Source organism: Lampetra planeri, chromosome 44, assembly GCF_965212315.1.
Source record: "Lampetra planeri chromosome 44, kcLamPlan1.2.h2, whole genome shotgun sequence".
NCBI lineage: Eukaryota > Metazoa > Chordata > Hyperoartia > Petromyzontiformes > Petromyzontidae > Lampetra > Lampetra planeri.
In genome coordinates this window covers 4,768,718-4,785,599 of record NC_136150.1, presented here as the reverse complement: position 1 = coordinate 4,785,599, position 16,882 = coordinate 4,768,718, and the positions used below count along the sequence as shown (strand labels likewise).

At 50.4% G+C, this 16,882-nt stretch overlaps 1 protein-coding gene across 1 annotated transcript; it reads left to right on the top strand.

Moving 5' to 3' along the window:
* The first annotated feature begins 915 nt into the window (after positions 1-915).
* On the top strand, positions 916-13,860 carry LOC144732866 (ubiquitin-conjugating enzyme E2 N). Its single transcript, XM_078614517.1, has 4 exons — positions 916-1,095; positions 11,711-11,957; positions 12,821-12,961; positions 13,421-13,860. Exons 1-4 carry the CDS (start codon positions 1,066-1,068, stop codon positions 13,459-13,461), a joined length of 459 nt encoding a protein of 152 aa, XP_078470643.1. The 5' UTR covers positions 916-1,065; the 3' UTR covers positions 13,462-13,860.
* The last annotated feature ends 3,022 nt before the right edge of the window (positions 13,861-16,882 follow it).

Here is a 16,882-nt window from a genome sequence, read left to right as displayed (position 1 = left end):
TGGCTTTATAATAGGTGACGTTTCGGACAATGGTCCTCCTTCATAGAACATACATATATTTCCTCTTAGGAACTCACCCTCCTGAAACACTCCGTCGTGGCCAGCAGCCGTCGTTCGACATTGGCATCTGCGTAACAAATACAAATAAACTCAGAAATGTGTTGAGTGTTTGTGTTAAGTGCTGACTCGCCCGTGCCGTGCATCTGTGAAAAAAAGAGCATCATAGCTCATCGGATTCCTCCTCCAGTCTAAATAAAGATTCTCAATCGCCTGACGCCTGCCCTATGCACTCACCCATTCATTCACCACGACAGGAGGGGGGGGGAGGGGCTGGGTGGGGGGAGGGGCTGGATGGGGGGAGGGGCTGAATGGGGGTTGCTGGGGGAGGGGGTCTGGACTGGGCGAGGGGGCTGGATGAGCGGGTCTCGATGGAGAGGGGGTTGGGGGAGCTGGGGGGAGGGGGCTGGGGGAGGGGGGCTGGATGGGGGGAGGGGGGCTGGATGGGGGGAGGGGCTGGATGGAGGGGGATGGGGGGGGGGCTGTCGGGGGAGGGGGGCTAGATGGGGGGAGGGGCTGGATGGAGGGGGATGGGGGGGGGCTGTCGGGGGAGGGGGGCTGGATGGGGGGAGGGGCTGGATGGAGGGGGATAGATGGAGGGGGTTGGGGGGGGGCTAGCGGGGGAGAGGGGTTGGATGGGGGAAGGGGCTGTCGGGGGGGGAGGGGCTTGATGGAGTGGAATGGGGGGTGAGGGAGGCTTGGCGGGGGGAGGGGCTATAGGGGGGAGGGGCTACAACGAACGGACGTTTCGCGAAGCCGGCGTTTTCACGACACCGGCCGCTGCCGTAAAGGTGTCGGGTGGGAGTGGAGGTGGGGTGGGCGGGGGGTGGGGTGTGGGGGCGGGGTTGGGGGGGTTAGTGGGGGGGATGGGGGTGGGGGCTGGGGGCGTGTTCAGGTTGACGGCGCGTCGATGATGCCGCGGAAACGAGGCGCCGCCATATTGTAGCTGCGCCCTCGCCTCCTCCTCCTCTCGCTCCTCCTCTTCTCCTCCTCCGCCTCCTCGCCAAGATGACCGGCCTGCCTCGGCGCATCATCAAGGTGGGCCTCGGCTGCTGCTGCTGCTTTGCTGCGAGAGACGACGATGATGATGGTGGTGGTGGTTGTCGTGGTTGGTGGTGGCCGTGATGATGGCAGAAGCTTCCAGTCCACCTCGGCCTTGCGCCTCCTCATGTTGCCTCTTGCTTCAAAGTCTTCACCACCATCATCATCATCTTTGTCATCGTCTTGGTCGTTATAGTCCTCGTAAAATGCATAATTACGGGGTTCGGAATCGTTACGTTAAGAGGTATCAAAGTGGTGATCGGGCATCGGTCTTCAAAATCTTGGGCAGTGTTCGTGATCCGAGGCGTCGGAATCGGCATCTTCAGAGGTATCATCATCAGCACCGTCATTGTCGACATCACCGTCAGTCATAAATGTTGTGGTTTCACGCTTAAACACTGCACCGGTGGGCTAAAGCAGTGAACTATTTTGTCTTTTGTCAACGTGACACATTTTTGCTGATTTGGCCGTGTCGGGTGGTGGAGGGTTACGACACATCTTCTTGGTTCTTTCGGTAAAGTCACGTAGAAGGGTGAGAATTATATTATTTTGTTATGTTTTGTTTTTATTATTTTATTACTTCCCTTCTACGTGACTTTACCGAAAGAACCAAGAAGATGAATCCCTGCAGTCACGAAAGCTTTAAATCGAAAGGTTACGACACATTTATAAATAACGCGATCTCAACCCAAACACGTTGATTATGAATCATTGTCACGGTTATAATCGCAGGCCTCTTCAGTCTACTTCGTCGCCATAGACGTATCGTTATATACTTCATCATCATCACCACAGCATCATCACGACTGCAGGCTTAGCTATGTTTAATGGTCATCGTAGTTATCATAACTCATCCTTGTCATCATGAGAAAGTCATCGTTAGCACCATCTTCTCATCGTCTCCTTAGTCCTCTGCACCTCGTTACCATCAACCCATCCTCGTCATTCCACGTCTCGACCCTTCCTCACAGCCTCTCCATCATCCCCTCTCTCCTCGCCACCTCATCTACCCCTCCACCCACACTCGTGGTTGACTTCTGACGAGGTTCAGAAGAAGGAGACGTGAGACCAATTTTCCTTCCTCTGCACCCCTCTACAATACCGGGTCCACGTGTTAAAGAGAGGGCCCCCCCCCCACCCCGATGCTCGTGTAGCAAAGCTCAGTGGCCGAGCTTCGTCTGCAAGATTCATCTACGCCAGAGGTTGGTGGGGGGGGGGCAACCGATAAGACATCATCAGTTGTGAGTGCCGCCACAACATTTTAAACCATTGGGGGGGGGGCAGGGTGGTGTTTGACAGCAGCACGATGATGATGGGGGTGGTGGTGGTGGTGGGGTTTACTTGTGTGTTGTTGTGGTGGGGGGGGGGGGTGACAGCAGCACGATGTTGATGGTGGTGGGGGGGGGTCACTTGTGTGTTGTGGGGGGGGTGTGACAGTAGCACGATGATGATGGGGGTGGTGGTGGTGGGGGGGTCACGTGTGTGTTGTCGTGGGGGGGGGGGGGGTGACAGCACGATGATGGTGGGGGGGGGTCACTTGTGTGTTGTCGTGGGGGGGGGTGGTCGTACGTCTGGGGCCGCTGTAAAGGCCACCGGGGGCCATCAGCGGCCTTCGCGGGCCTTGCAATGACCAAGTGCACTCGTAGCAGCAGGCCTTGTGTCAATGAGCTGCTGGATGACGCGCTCCGAACCCGGCGAACCAAGTTCGATTGCCGCTCACGGCCAACGCCAGCGATGAGTTAATGATCTGGACCGATCGAATTGCCTGTTCCCACCCGAGGTCGATTCGCCTTCAGATGAGTAGTACCTGGCGTGTGAGGGTGTGCAAACATCGCCACTGCGGAGATCGATGCGGTAGTGCTGGGCTACCCACGCCCTCGAGTGCCGTGCCGTCCTTAATAGGTGCTAGTCGCTAACAGCACTTGCCCCAAAAGTCTGTTAAGGCTATACGGGGGATCTTTGTCAGAGGTGTGGACTCGAGTCATGTGACTTGGACTCGAGTCAGACTCGAGTCATGAATTTGATGACTTGCGACTCGACTTGGACTTGCATAACAATGACTTTGTCCCACCTATGAGATGTGGACTCGAGTCATGTGACTTGGACTCGAGTCAGACTCGAGTCATGAATTTGATGACTTGCGACTCGACTTGGACTTGCATAACAATGACTTTGTCCCACCTCTGATCTTTGTCTCTCCCCCCCCCACCGTCCCCTTAGTTTGCTCAGGTTCCAATACATATAGATCGCATGTCCACGCCTCGAGTCAACGTTAGTAAGGCATGTGTTTAATGTTGCGTGTCAATTTCCCCTTTTGTATTAGTAAGGCGTTTGCTTCGCGTGTGCGTGTTTCGTGTCATTCACTGCGCACCTTTCGAAAGTCGTCAGGCTCCTGCACGGTATCCGTGCCGCAGTCTGTCCTCGCCACGCCAAGAGTCGCGGTGACTCTTGGGTTGAAACAGATTTGCCTCGACGCGTGAGAAGCACAAACTCTCTGTCACCAAATGTACACACACTATTTTTAGCATTTCATGGCAACGAATTGGGTTTGATTTTTTTTTTACATTTGGACAATTACTATCCATATTTTAACGTCTTCCATCTGCGCTGTGTTTTCTGGAGATGCAATGATGGGTTGGGTTATTCGATGACCAATATCGATTCGTGTGTCAGGATCGATGTTGGGTGTTTAACTCGGTGAGAGACACGGGGGTGGTGTCGGTGCAGCGGTAAGCGCACTGCCACTACGAACCCATAAACCCGAGTTCGTTTTTGGTCACACGACTCATCTCAATGGTGAGTGACGTCTAAACCAGTTGCTTGGGTCTATCCCCCACCGCATTCATCTACCCGCACTGACCAACGTGGTGAAGTATGGTCAAACATCTCCCGTGGCTGAGATGGTGTGGGGAGGCCTTAATCCAGCAGTGGATTGACAGTGGACACGTAATTATGTTGTTACTTATTAAATCCTTTATATTAAGTTCGCTTGCTTGCGCGCTTACGACCGTGCAAATCTTTCGGTCGTTTTTTAACCCACTTCCCGTGATCCAATCGAGCTGACATTTTGCACACAGACTCGTTGTGCGTGACAATTTATTTTCGTGAAAATTTTTTTCCACTTTTTAGGAAGAAAATTTTTTTCATATTTAATTTTAAATACCAATGTGATAAAAATGAAACTCTTACGCAAGAAAACAGAAATGAATAATAAAATAAAACCGATGCCACGCATATAAAGGATTTATAGTGAAAAACTTTGTTTTTACGGGTTAATTTTTTGCGTTTCCTGCAATAAATTCACGTGACCCCTGCAGCCGCTCGAAACCCTGCATTCACCGTACGTAATTTAAAATCATCGATACTTGAGTCTATTGTTGAGTACAGGAGCCTGCAACTTGCGGAGCTTTAAGAACTGCGTCGTAATGCTATTTACTAAGCACCGTCTCGCGTTCACATTACATGGCGGCTCTTGATATATCGATAAAAAAAACTTTTTCTTTTACCGAATTCTGAATAAAAAATATCTGCTTTTGTTATTTTGGTTTGCCGAGCCCTGGCCTCGTAAGGTGTATTCCGACTCACACTCCTGGTCGTGTGATGAATGAAAGCCGACTGCAGTGCAGTACTACTTTGTAGTAACCTGCACAGCCCCGTTTTCCGCATTCATTTTTGTATGCGGGCCTTCCCGCATGCCATGTGGGGGGTTGTTAAGCGACCGTATTTCAACATTCTGGTCCGAGCAAGTTGATGATCGTGAGGAGCATGCCCGCCTGTGTGGTTGAAAGCGTAAAAGTAGGGAGGGCCTCGCCGCTGCTGCTGCTGCTACCCACGACTTTTTGAGCGTGAAGTCCCCTTGCACAGAAAAGCCTCGCTCATTGGGAACACTCTTTCAGCAGGGTCCTGTTGCTGCTATATTGGGATGTTTGGCCAACTCCATATATAGGGGTGTTTGGCATCGTATCATGAAGGGGAGAAACCGCAAAACCCGGAGAAAACCAACCACGTATATGAAGGGGTAACACGCAATGCCGTTGACGGATAGATCCCATTTGCTGTACCACCATGTGCTACCATGGCGTGCTGGCACCTGGTAGTGCCAGTGCATATACTACTGTGTGTGTAAGCCACCAAGCCTTTCCTTCAAGGCCATGGGTTACCGGCAGCGGCACTTTGCCCTGTCATTAACCCAACTTTGGGATAACCCGACTTGGACAAACCATAATCATGACTCACCCTGATGCTAGCCTTGACGCTAATTCCAACTCGAAGCCTGATACTAACACTGACAATAAGTACTCTTAGTTTTTTCGGTAAAGTCACGTAGGTAAAAAATGAAATAAATTTTTTTTTTATTAATTTTAATTTCATTTATTTATTTTAATTTCATTTTTTAAAATTAATTTTAATTTCATTTTTTACCTACGTGACTTTACCGAAAAAACTAAGAGTATGAATCCTTGCAGTCACGAAAACTTCAAATCTAGAACTGACAATAAGCCCTGGTCCCAACCCTGACGCTAACCAAGCTTCAGTCTAAGCCAGTTAGGACTGTGAATGATTCTAACCCTGTCACCGACCTCAACTCTATCCCAGACTGTATCCCTGACACAAGCCCTTCCTTGGTGCTAGCGTACACGCCGAGAGACGCATCGTGGCGTGCCGTTGATGGGATTGCGTCGCTTGGTTGCCATAGAGACGTCGCCGTGGGCGATTGATCCATTGACGATTTGGCAAGCCATTTGACGCACTTTACCACAACCCACTGACAGTTACATCATGAGACCTCCTTTGCCAGTACCAAAATATACTAATCGGGTTTTTCCCCTTTTTTTTCTGGCAACAAAACTGACACCTTTTGCAAGGAATCATGTTTACACTAACCACAATACTTGCAGTCAAATGCAAACAAAAAACAATACTCTGATAATTTATGCATTGTCCTTGAAACTGTCAGTTTTGTTGCCAGAAAAAAGGGGAAAAGCCCTATTAGTATATTTTGGTACTGGCAAAGGAGGTCTCGTGATGTAGCTGTTCACCCCGAGCTCTCATTACTCTGGTAGTTGCGTTGTCTTTGAACTGTGCGCCTTTTGGCGTCACCTGGTCGAACACCATATGAGACTAGGCTCTAAAGAAAGCTGTCTCTGGTGTGGACCAATCAGTTTCAAGGACAATGCATACATTATCAGAGTATTGTTTTTTGTTTGAATTTGACTGCAAGTATTGTGGTTAATGTAAACATGATTCCTTGCAAAAGGTGTCAGTTTTGTTGCCAGAAAAAAGGGGAAAACCCCTATTACCACTGACAGTGATCTCGGTTTCCTGGACAGGGCTAACATCGGTGCGTAGTGAATCTGAACTGGCTGGTGCTGGACCCCCCTGCCCCGCAACCCTCCAGGGCTCACCCTTCTCCAGCTCGCTTTTCTGACCAGCGTGGTGAAGTATGGTCAATGCATGGAGAGACATCCAACAGTGGCTTGCCCAAACGGTTAATTCAATAATTGGAAATGTAATTTCAGTATCAAACCTTCAATCTTTAAACCTTACCTTGTATAGTCCATCTATACACGCACACATTACTTGAATGTAAGTTTTGCTGAAATCGCGTGATTACTCGCGTCATCGGCTCTATATCGCACGTGCGATCCAAACTTAGCACGCTGTGGAAACACGATAATGAAAATAAAATCAAGTGGCCAGGGTTTCTTTTTTTTAAAAGAGGACTCCACCTTTAGAACGTTTTCCCGCTACACTGGACTTGCAATGAAGGAGACAACATAAGAACTTCCGGAAGAGTTCTTAAAATGTTTTGTAAAAGATACGTCGCATAAACAAGGAAGTCCTGGGAGGAACAGACACGGACAGTGACTTAAGATGCCTTACAAATTTTTGGGTTCGACCCTATCGGAATGATCCAGCTGAATTATTATTTTTAACAATTTTTATAAGGCGCAGTAGACCCTACAAAGGGCTTCAGAGCGCTGTACAGTAAAAACAATCTCCAGTTTATCTAACGTAGCATAGGAAACAAGTAGGTTTTTAGTTTAATTCTAAATGGCAAAAGCAGCGGTCATGTTTATGCTGTGAGATTTGACATCACCAAATTCATTGAAACGCAGTGCGCAAGCGTTTAATGCGCCAATTATTGTTTTTTGTTTATCTGTAAGTTGATGAGTAATTCTCATAACAATCAATCGTACCATGTGAGTGCAAGTAAAGGAGAAGGCTTATTTTTCAAGGTTTTCTGAGCAAAGGCCCAAATCACCAAGCGGCTAGCAACAAACCGCACTATTGAAGTTCTAAATGATGAGTTACCACGTTTTTTTTACTGAGCGAGATTATGGAATTCCAGAGGGAGCAGTGCGAGGAGAGAAGCAGAATGAGAAGTGCTGCGACCTGTAGTGTGGTGAGTGGCTGAGTGAGTGGCATAGTCAGTGGGTGAGTGATTAGGTAGGTGGGTAAGTGACTGGTTGAGAGTCTGTGGGTGAGTGTATTGCTGTCACCTGTGGTGTTGTGGTCAAACACAGTGTTGATGAGACAGCACAGTCAGTCTGGCAGACAGAGTCCTCAACGTGGATGGAGGAAACAATAAGTGCAGTTCACGGGAACAGTAACCGTGGTGGTAGCAATAAAAGAGTGAAAAGGAGGCAACTGACCCCTTGTGAGCGAGTGACTATAGAGAATCGGTGTGCGCTGAATCGTTATCTACGATACTTCGAAACTACCAGGGGAAGGGGACATTGACGACCTGACCCGCACGTCAAGCATCGAACACTCCACTGTCTCCCGTTGAAATGTGCAGTGATGGCCATAAAGGGTTGGAGGAGAGTCCACTGTAAGCAGATATCGGTGAAGGGAAACGGTCAGGGCCCGAATGGCCCACAAGGCAAAGGAACTGGAAGAACACCCGCGGCTCGAAGCGCTAATGCCGTCAACTCCGCCCGTCCATCTGTCGGTAACGAGGGGGCACGATCACCCCCTGCCAAGATCGGCCAATATGAGTTCTACAAAATGGGACCTTTTTGCCAGTATCAACGAGCTATGAATGATCTGATAGTACCTTGTATTTGTGCTGTCTATCTTTGTGCTTACTCTTTGGTTCTTTCGGTAAAGTCACGTAGGTATAAAATAAAATAAATAACGGCGTTTCGGGCGCAAGACAAGCGTCCGTCATCAGGTGGGAAAGCATGGTCTGCTGCTGAGGCAGACTGTTTTAAAAGGTTTGAAATGGGTGTAGCCCAAGGGTCATAAAGAAGTGGGCGGAGCTAGTGATGTTAATGTGAGAAATTAGCATGTTAGTGTAAGATAGGAGAGCGGCCTCCTCGACGAGGGCACGGAAGTGGCTATGTTAATGTGAGAGATGAGCATGTTAATGTAAGATCGGAGAGTGGCCTTCACGAGGCAAGAGCGTCACCGCAAGAGAACCACCGCAACAGTGGCCATGCCAGTGAGACAAACAGCCCATAACACAGTAAGAATCAACGATACATCGAGGCTAAGGGAGCAGAAGTGGCCATGTTAGTGAGACCCCAACCCGTTAATGCAAAGGCATCCCACAAGGCAATGCAACTCAGAGAATCAAGATTGTCTTTGTGCTGTTCTCTGGTCTGACACTGGTGGTGAGACGAGGTCCGAAAGAAGACTGTCTCTGGTGTAGACCAATCAGTTTAAAAGACAATGCATATATTATCTGAGCATGTTTGCATTTTCACCAAGTACGTGTGGTTAATGCAGATATGATTCCTCGCAAAAGGTTTCTATTTGGTGTTTAAAATCTAAACACCTGTTTTATTGCCAGATAGGATAAAACCCTCTTCTCATATTTTCAATTTGAGTTGTGTTGCTTTTCATGGAGTTGCCTTATTGGAAAAAAGGCCAAAGTGATTTCAAGCATCGTCCAAAGCTATGGCGACACAGCCCAGAGCAAAAGGACTCTTTGCAAATACGCAAACGCATTTTTTTGCCCTGACTAATACCCATTGGTGTCTTGTCAGGGCAGACGCGTGTTTGGAAAGCGTTTGCGGTATCCAGCTGAGCAGGTTTTGGGAGTTTCACAACTCCCTCTGCCAGAGCCTTTATTCGGAGTGGGAGTTACTGCTCAATTGAACATTTAGGAATTTGGGTTTCAGTTCCTGTTCACAGCCCCGCGGAGCAAGTGATGGAATTTCCACATTCCTATGACGAGAGCTCGTCCGCCCAAAGGTGGACACCCGTCGTTTAACTTCCCAATCTAGAGTGGTGCTCATTTTATCGACAGGATGGATGATGAATGTGTTTTGAGATATTAGCTGTTTGTGCTTGTGCACCTCTGCCAGCGCAGCATCACAAATTCATTGGTTCACCATTAATATGTCGCGTCGCATTGCCCATGCATTTGCAGCTAAGCGCAAGACTCTTTGTTCCCGCTGCTCGTAGTCCCTACGCGAGTGAGGCAGTGAGGCCCAATCTTCCCTTCCCAGAACCCAGGAGCACTGAGTTCACTGTAGCCCCCCCCCCCCTACCTTGGGGGCGCCGCAGCGGTGTGAGGGGCGCTGTGGTGGCAAGATGTTAACTCCCTCGCCTGGTATGCAGGCGATTGTGTGTTCGATCCCGACCCTAACGCCTGCTGTATATTTGGAGTTTGCATGTCTCTCGCCCCGTGGTCGTGTGGATTTTTTCTCCAGGTCCTGTGGTTTTTTCCCTCCACATTTAGAAACTTGCATTTTAAGAGTATTTGGCTGCTATCAATTCCCACGTGATAAGCCACTTCATTGAGCTATTATTTGTGGCCAGGTCGCTTCTGAAAAAGAGCTATATAGTTCAGTGGGCCTCACCTGGTATAATAAAAATAGTGTTTAGTTTAGTTTTAGTACTTTATAGTTCATGCCTTAAGATTTGCCTGACATAATTCACAAGAGTCGGCCGATATGGGCCAGGGTCGGCATTCAAATTTTCCAAATTCGAAAAATTTCACGACAAATTATTGAATTGGAATAGCAACAATCGTGCCCCCCCCCCCACCTTATTGTCTTGGGTCACTTGTAAGTGATACTCTATCTTGGTCTCTTGAGTTCTCACCCGGTTAAATGAAATCAACTTAAACTTCCAGCTCCTATCTTGTAGATAAGATATAACAGCCTTTATCAGCTTCATAACATTGGAAAATTTAAAAGCCATGTGGCGATGTGGCTTAAGAACTCCAGAGGACAAAGTTGCGTGGCAAGGGGAGAACCTAATGTCGGATGACGGAGGGATAATATTTTAAGAACGGGTCACCTGCATAACAAGAAGGCGGATTGGGGGTGGTGATGTATTTATTTATTATAAATAGATCGCTCGTTTGCCCAGGAAAGCCTCACCGATTCTCAAGACTCTTTTTCAGGAAGGTCCTGCCGAGTTTTTGTGGTAGGCGGCGATGTTCCTGCTGTGGGTAATCCAAATTGAGTGATTTGTAGGTCAAGTTTTCAGCATTGGGATGTTTGGCCAATGCCACCAGTCGTATTGTGTGTTGATTTAGCTACTTTTTTTTAGTGATTAGGCCATGATGCCGGGAACACCTCCAGCCAGACGGTGGATGTGATGAGATTGTAAGAACGCTGCTCAAGGCCGTGTCAATATTGTAACGAGGTGCGCTCCTGAAAGCAGGCGGTAGCGATGTTAAGACTGTAAGATTCGACCTCGGCAAGCATCAGTCACCTTTGCAACAGCTGTAGGATCTGGCAGAGGGCAGGACACGTTGGGGAGTTGCAGCAGAAATAATATCAAGAGGGTCACCCCACGACAACTTCATGACCTTGACCTCCTTGCACAGCGCGTTTCCCGGCGACGTGAATTTTTACGCGCTCCCCCATCGCGGTTTAGGGTTTAGCGGGAGTCCCTGTGCCGGCTGTCTTGCCAGTTGGGGTGAGATCATGACCACCTTTGCCAGGCTGCTGCCGCTGCCTCCACCAATCTGGTGGGGGGGGCGCTCGGTCATTGCTTGTGATAGGTCGCCCGGTCACGCACATGGCTGCGGTGGGAGCGGCCTTGTCAGGGCTGGACGGTGTTAATTATTAGGAAAGGTACAGGCGCAGCCCTTGAAATTGCTCACTCACACCACTGCTGCTGAAGGGGCGTCCACTCGAGGGTTCTGTAATGTCGACCTACTCTGACATGCTAGCCAGGCGTCTTGGAAGAGATAGGAGTAACCACAGTTTACCCCACCACACGTGACGTAACAATCCAAATTTTACCGTTATATTTTGTTATGACGGATATAACCTGTGTGCATGCGGGTGTGTGTGCCCGTGTGTGTGTGCATGTGTTGTGCAGTAGTGTAGTGGTTAGCACACTGTGCTACTAACCCAGCGACCCGAGTTCGATTCCCGCTCATCGCCAATACCGGTGACGATTATCTGAACCGGTCCTGGGCCTCCCCTTGGTCGACTCAGCCTCAAATGAGTACCTGGGTGTGGTGTGTAAACATCGCCACTGGGGAGACCAAGGGGGCCGGGCGTGGTGTTGGCCACCCACCCCCTCACGTGCCGTGCCAGCTGGCCTTCACAGGTGCTCGTGACCAGCACTAATCTCTGAAGCCTATAACCTGTGGATCTTTGTCTTTGTGTCACGCACCCCGATCTCCCCGCCCCGGCAGGAGACGCAGCGGTTGCTGGCGGAGCCAGTGCCGGGCATCAAGGCGGAACCGGACGAGAGCAACGCTCGGTATTTCCACGTGGTGATCGCGGGCCCCGCCGATTCACCCTTCGAGGGCGGAACGTTCAAGCTGGAGCTCTTCCTGCCGGAGGAGTACCCGATGGCGCCGCCCAAAGTTCGCTTCATGACGAAGATCTACCACCCCAACGTGGATAAGCTGGGGCGCATCTGTCTGGACATCTTAAAAGGTTAGCGTGCCTGCCTGCTATCGCCTGCCCCTCGCTGTTGCATGGTATTTTTCGTTTGTTTGGTTTGTTCTCAAACAGGGCTGATGAGCACAGGCCCAGAAGGCCCAATACGTTAAGCGGCGGCGGCGACGGCCAGCATCACAAACAGCACGATCGAAGTTGTTCTTTTATGGCGTTGAGCGAGGTTGTGTTTGTTGTAAGAACGTGGGGGGTGGGGGGGGGGGGGGTTTCAGGGGCCGGTCTGGAACGAGCATGTGTGCGGAGGGAAGGAATATATTGTATAATTGCGTGGAAGGTTTTTGTGGTTGTGCTGCTGTACATCTCTCTCTCTGCTGTGTTTTTGGGGTTGCCACGTGTTGTGTGGCACGATGTCCGACATCGCTTCTTCAGGAACTAAATGCAGTGCTGGGAGCGGAACATCACGCGCGGTCCAACCTGGGATCCTCGGTTTGACTTGTTAGTGCAGTCTCTGCGTCTTGTTTCTCTCACTTGCGCTGCGAGGATAACTGTGTCCAGTCTTTTGCGCTGTCTTGTCCGTGTACAGTCTGTCTCATTTTCTTCGGTCTCGTTCAACCTCTCAAAGCAACCATTTTTGTACAGTTGTCGTTATTGAAAGGCAATCTTCACTGCACCATTCAACAGCTCGGTCATGGAGAGCCTTGCGTTTCGTGTGAATCGACGACTCGTTACGTTGCTGCTACTGCTTTAGGTTACGAGTGAGCGTTTTCTTTTTGGTGTGGGTTGTTCGGGGGTCGTAGCAGCTGCGGAGGAAGTAACCCACCATAAAAAAATCACTCTTATTCGTCATCGTCATTATATCCGTCCAACCTCGCTCTCCACCCCCCCCCACTCCTCCCCTGTAGACAAGTGGTCACCGGCGCTGCAGATCCGCACGGTGCTGCTGTCGATCCAAGCACTGCTGAGCGCACCCAATCCGGACGATCCCCTCGCTAATGACGTCGCAGAGCAGTGGAAGGTGAACGAGGCGCAGGCCATCGAAACGGGTGAGAGGGGGTGGGGGGTTGGGTGGTTGGGTGGGTGGGTAGTTTTATGAGTTCTGGTGAGGTGGGTGCGTGGTTGGGTGGTCTGGTTAGTGAGTGAGTGGTCTGGTGAGTGGGTGGCTGGCTTCTCACTAAAGAGGAATGGACATGAGAGAGGGTACTGTGTCAGTGAATGAGTGGGTGGTAGGTGTGTGAGTGAGAGGAGTGGGGTAAGTGGGTAAAGTATGTGATGGTGGATGAGTGCGTAAACGAGTGAGTGGTTGGGTGGGTGAATTGGGTAGGTGAGTGAATGAGTATGTGTGGGTGGGTGGATGAACAGGCAAATACCCTGCAGAACTGTGGGCAAGTTGACTCGAGCATGCTGTGAATTAATTGTGTACGTGTGTGTGCGTGTCTGTTTGGCTGTGCGTGTCATCTGTGCGTGTGCCCATCTGTGCATCCATGTGCGTGTGCACTCCACAGCCAGGGCATGGACTAGACTATACGCCATGAACAATATCTAAGTCACCAAAACATCGTCTTCGCCAGCGTCACCACACTTGAAGAAGCAGATTGCGGTTTAACAGGAAAGAAAAAAATATTAAATAAGCACGTCGAGGAAATCTTAACAGCAGCAACAGCAGAATATATTACAAAAACAAACGACGGCGACTGCTAAACACGAGAGAGGAGTATTCGCAGCGCATCGGTGTTTTCTTAAGTTTGCGCTAAAAATCTTCGTTTGCGGGGCGAACCTTGGCGCGGCATCGCGCCGATCGCTCGTCCGTCTGTAACTTCTCGCCGGCCCTCGTGAGCCTGCCGAGGAGCTTCCGTGAGTAGTTCCGTGAGACTGCACGATAACGTGTCCTTGTTATCATCCATTTATTTTTTTTGTTTGCGTTTTATTAAAATTTATTTGTCTAGTTTTTTTCCTCCGTCTCTAGCCCTTCCCGGTTCCTTGAGGTCCACCTGGCCCACACGTCCTCCCGTATTCTCCACTGATGTCTAACTCTGACCGTCTGGTCCAACCGCACACAATGACGTAATAGCTACACACAAGCATACACAACTGCGTGCAATTACACATACATCTACACGTAGCCATACACATACCGAACGCAATCATGCGCAATCGCACATGGCCGCGCATAGCATACACAACCATACACGGCTACACGCAGCTTCTCATGTAGCTACAGAAAGCCACTTTGAAACCATTACGCCTGCACACAACTACAGGGCCGTACTAAACAACACACAATTACATGCATACAGCCATACATGACGACAAACAACTATACACAACCACTCGCAATCACTTGGAACCACACACAGCCATGCACACACCAGCACACTCCGCATAACTACACAACAATAATATACAGCTGCAGACAACCACTTCTCAATACAGAAACACGCACGCATTCCCAACGATTTATTGTAAAACCTCTGTAGTGACTCACAACCGCACAAAGCTACGCCTGAACCACTTACGCCCACCCACACAAACAATACGGTGGATCGCCTATTCATCTATACAGACCATAGGGGGAAATGTGGTTGGCGAGCACCTATTAAAGTCAGCACGATGCACGAACATCACGGTGTGGCCAGAACCACGGCCGGCCACCTCTTCGTCCCCAGTGCTGATATGTTCACGACTGCACTCCATCACACCCTGTATTCATTTAAGGCTGAGTCGACCTTGGTCTGGAGGGGGGCCGTGCATTCCCACAGGTTCCCTAGAACTGACGTGCATCTTGGCCAGGGGTTGAACCAGTTTTGTGGTGTTTGGAGGGCAGTGTCCTTTGAAGCCACTGTGCCACCGATAGCACGGAAGGCTAAGATGGGGGCTTCATTTTCGGCCAGGGTCTGTCTGGGTCGGTGATCGGGAAAATATGTACTCGCCTCGCCCACCACATCCAGTATGCCTCTCGCTACGGCTACTCCTGGTCGAGTCACGTGCCACCTACTTCAGTCTGACCAGCGACCCGGCAAATAATCATTGAGAAATTAAGGTCCGTAAGACATCTTTTTCAAAATCGTTGGCTTGAGTCGAGTGACCCCCCAAATCTCTCGGCATCTTCACCGCTGTCCTCACACCTCACACCACCCTAGTTAGACTCCCTCTGTTTCTGGCGCCAGCTCCACCGGAACAAAAGCCGTGTTTGCTAACAATGGCGCTGACCAAACGGGGAAGGTCACGAGCGCGTTTTTTTGCGGTTTATCATTGGGCATATTTTTGCAATCGTCGGCAGCAAGCGGCGTCGGCGGGGTTATTAATGTGACGAGTCATATTTTGTTTGTTTTTAAACATTTAGACCGGCTGATGTAGCGCGTGTCGGCGGCGGAGGTGGCGCTTGTACGAGCGGTCGACGCGTGCGTGCGTGCGTGCGTGATCGACGTTTCGTTTTCCGAGTTGGGCCCAGAGGGCCATCGCATCCTGTTTTTGTGTAGCGGAAAGAGAAGCGGGAAGTCTGGGTGTTTGGACGTTGGGGCCGGGTGGCAGGCCATTGGGGCTGGTGAAGAACAGGCGTGCATGTGGAGAGAAGAAATGTCGGTTTTCACAGTTGTGCTGCGTAAGGCTACGATGAGTTCCCAGTTTGTACCGCGTGTTGTTCGGCCACGACGTCCGACGTTTCGTTCCACGTGCCGGGAGCGTTCTTCAGGAACCGAATTGTTCAAAACGGCGCACGGCACAACCCAAAAACATCGGAGGGTGGGGAATACCGCCACGGGGAGAGAAGGGGGAGGCACGTGGAGGGGGCAGCAGTGAATAGGAAGCTTTGAGCCGGCCTGGTCCAGTGACCCAGCGACCTTCCTGCCCATCAATACTGCTTGTGTTCCAAAAACCCGGGGGCGGGGTAGAGCTGGGGGGGGGGGGGGGGGTTCATCGCTCGCCCTCATCCCCTCCTCGTGCCATGCCCGGCGACTTGTTCGCAAATACGCCAAGAATAAAACATTTCCCGTGGCTATGGTGAAATTTGTGCTGTCACCAAGCGAGCGAGTGGAGGGAAAGGGGCTTTGCGGCCGTGGGTTCGTGGGGAAGTTACCATTTCACAAAAAAGAATTGGGGTCATCGGCAAAATTTAATTCGAGTTTTAGTTTAATTTGCCTGCCTGCCTCGCACACACCCTGAAGTGCAGACGGGAATGCCAGCGAGTGGCTGCGCCCCGTGGTGGAGTTTGGCGACGTTGGGAAAGAGTGGTGGGGGGGGAGGGGGGGGGTGGCTGGGTGGCACGTAAAAAATTTCGGCCATTAAATAGCCGCACATTTGGTCGTTCGAGGTCTTCGGTCGAATTCACCGTAGGTCCAAGAAGCCCCCCCCCCCGTCCCTGCCTACTCCTGCTGCCCCCCCCCACCCACATCATGTCCTGTACAGTAAAAACCAGATGCCGTTCAAGGATTAAACGAAAAACACAAAAAAAAGATAAAATAGGAAAACAATAAAAAATCAAAACAAAAGAAATTAGCGGCTACTCGTCTATGTTCGGGCGGTACGCGCGAGGCGACGGTGCGGATTGTCTCGTTCATGCGTGCATCGTTTACATTTTTTCAGGGCATGGGAGGAGTGGCGTTGGCACATGTGGCTTTAGAGGTAAGGGTTGGTGGATCACCTAGTTATCATGTTCGGGTCAATGCTGGAATCGGGGCTCGGGTTGGTCACAGCAGTAAGCTGGTTTATCATTAAACGGGGAAAGTGGCGGGGTTATTCTGATATTTGGGTCTAAATCTGGGCACGTGGGCTGGTCTTAGTAACAGTCCTAAGCTGGTTTATCCCCTAGCTGGGCAAGTGACAGAGCTAAGATTTGCCATCTAACCCTAAGGCTTTGGAGGTGGCCAGATTATACAGCAGGGGTCGGCAACCTGCGGCTCCGGAGCCGCATGCGGCTCTTTTGAACCTTGACCGCGGCTCCGGGGCGGATGCTAGCGAGGGGAGGAGGC

What these genes read in the sequence shown, in the direction of transcription:
- LOC144732866 (XM_078614517.1), top strand. Translation starts at nt 1,066, where the DNA reads ATGACCGGCCTGCCTCGGCGCATCATCAAG. An exon ending in TGCCTCGGCGCATCATCAAG is followed by an intron (nt 1,096 to 11,710) that starts GTGGGCCTCGGC and finishes CCGCCCCGGCAG; the next exon opens with GAGACGCAGCGGTTGCTGGC. An exon ending in CTGTCTGGACATCTTAAAAG is followed by an intron (nt 11,958 to 12,820) that starts GTTAGCGTGCCT and finishes CCTCCCCTGTAG; the next exon opens with ACAAGTGGTCACCGGCGCTG.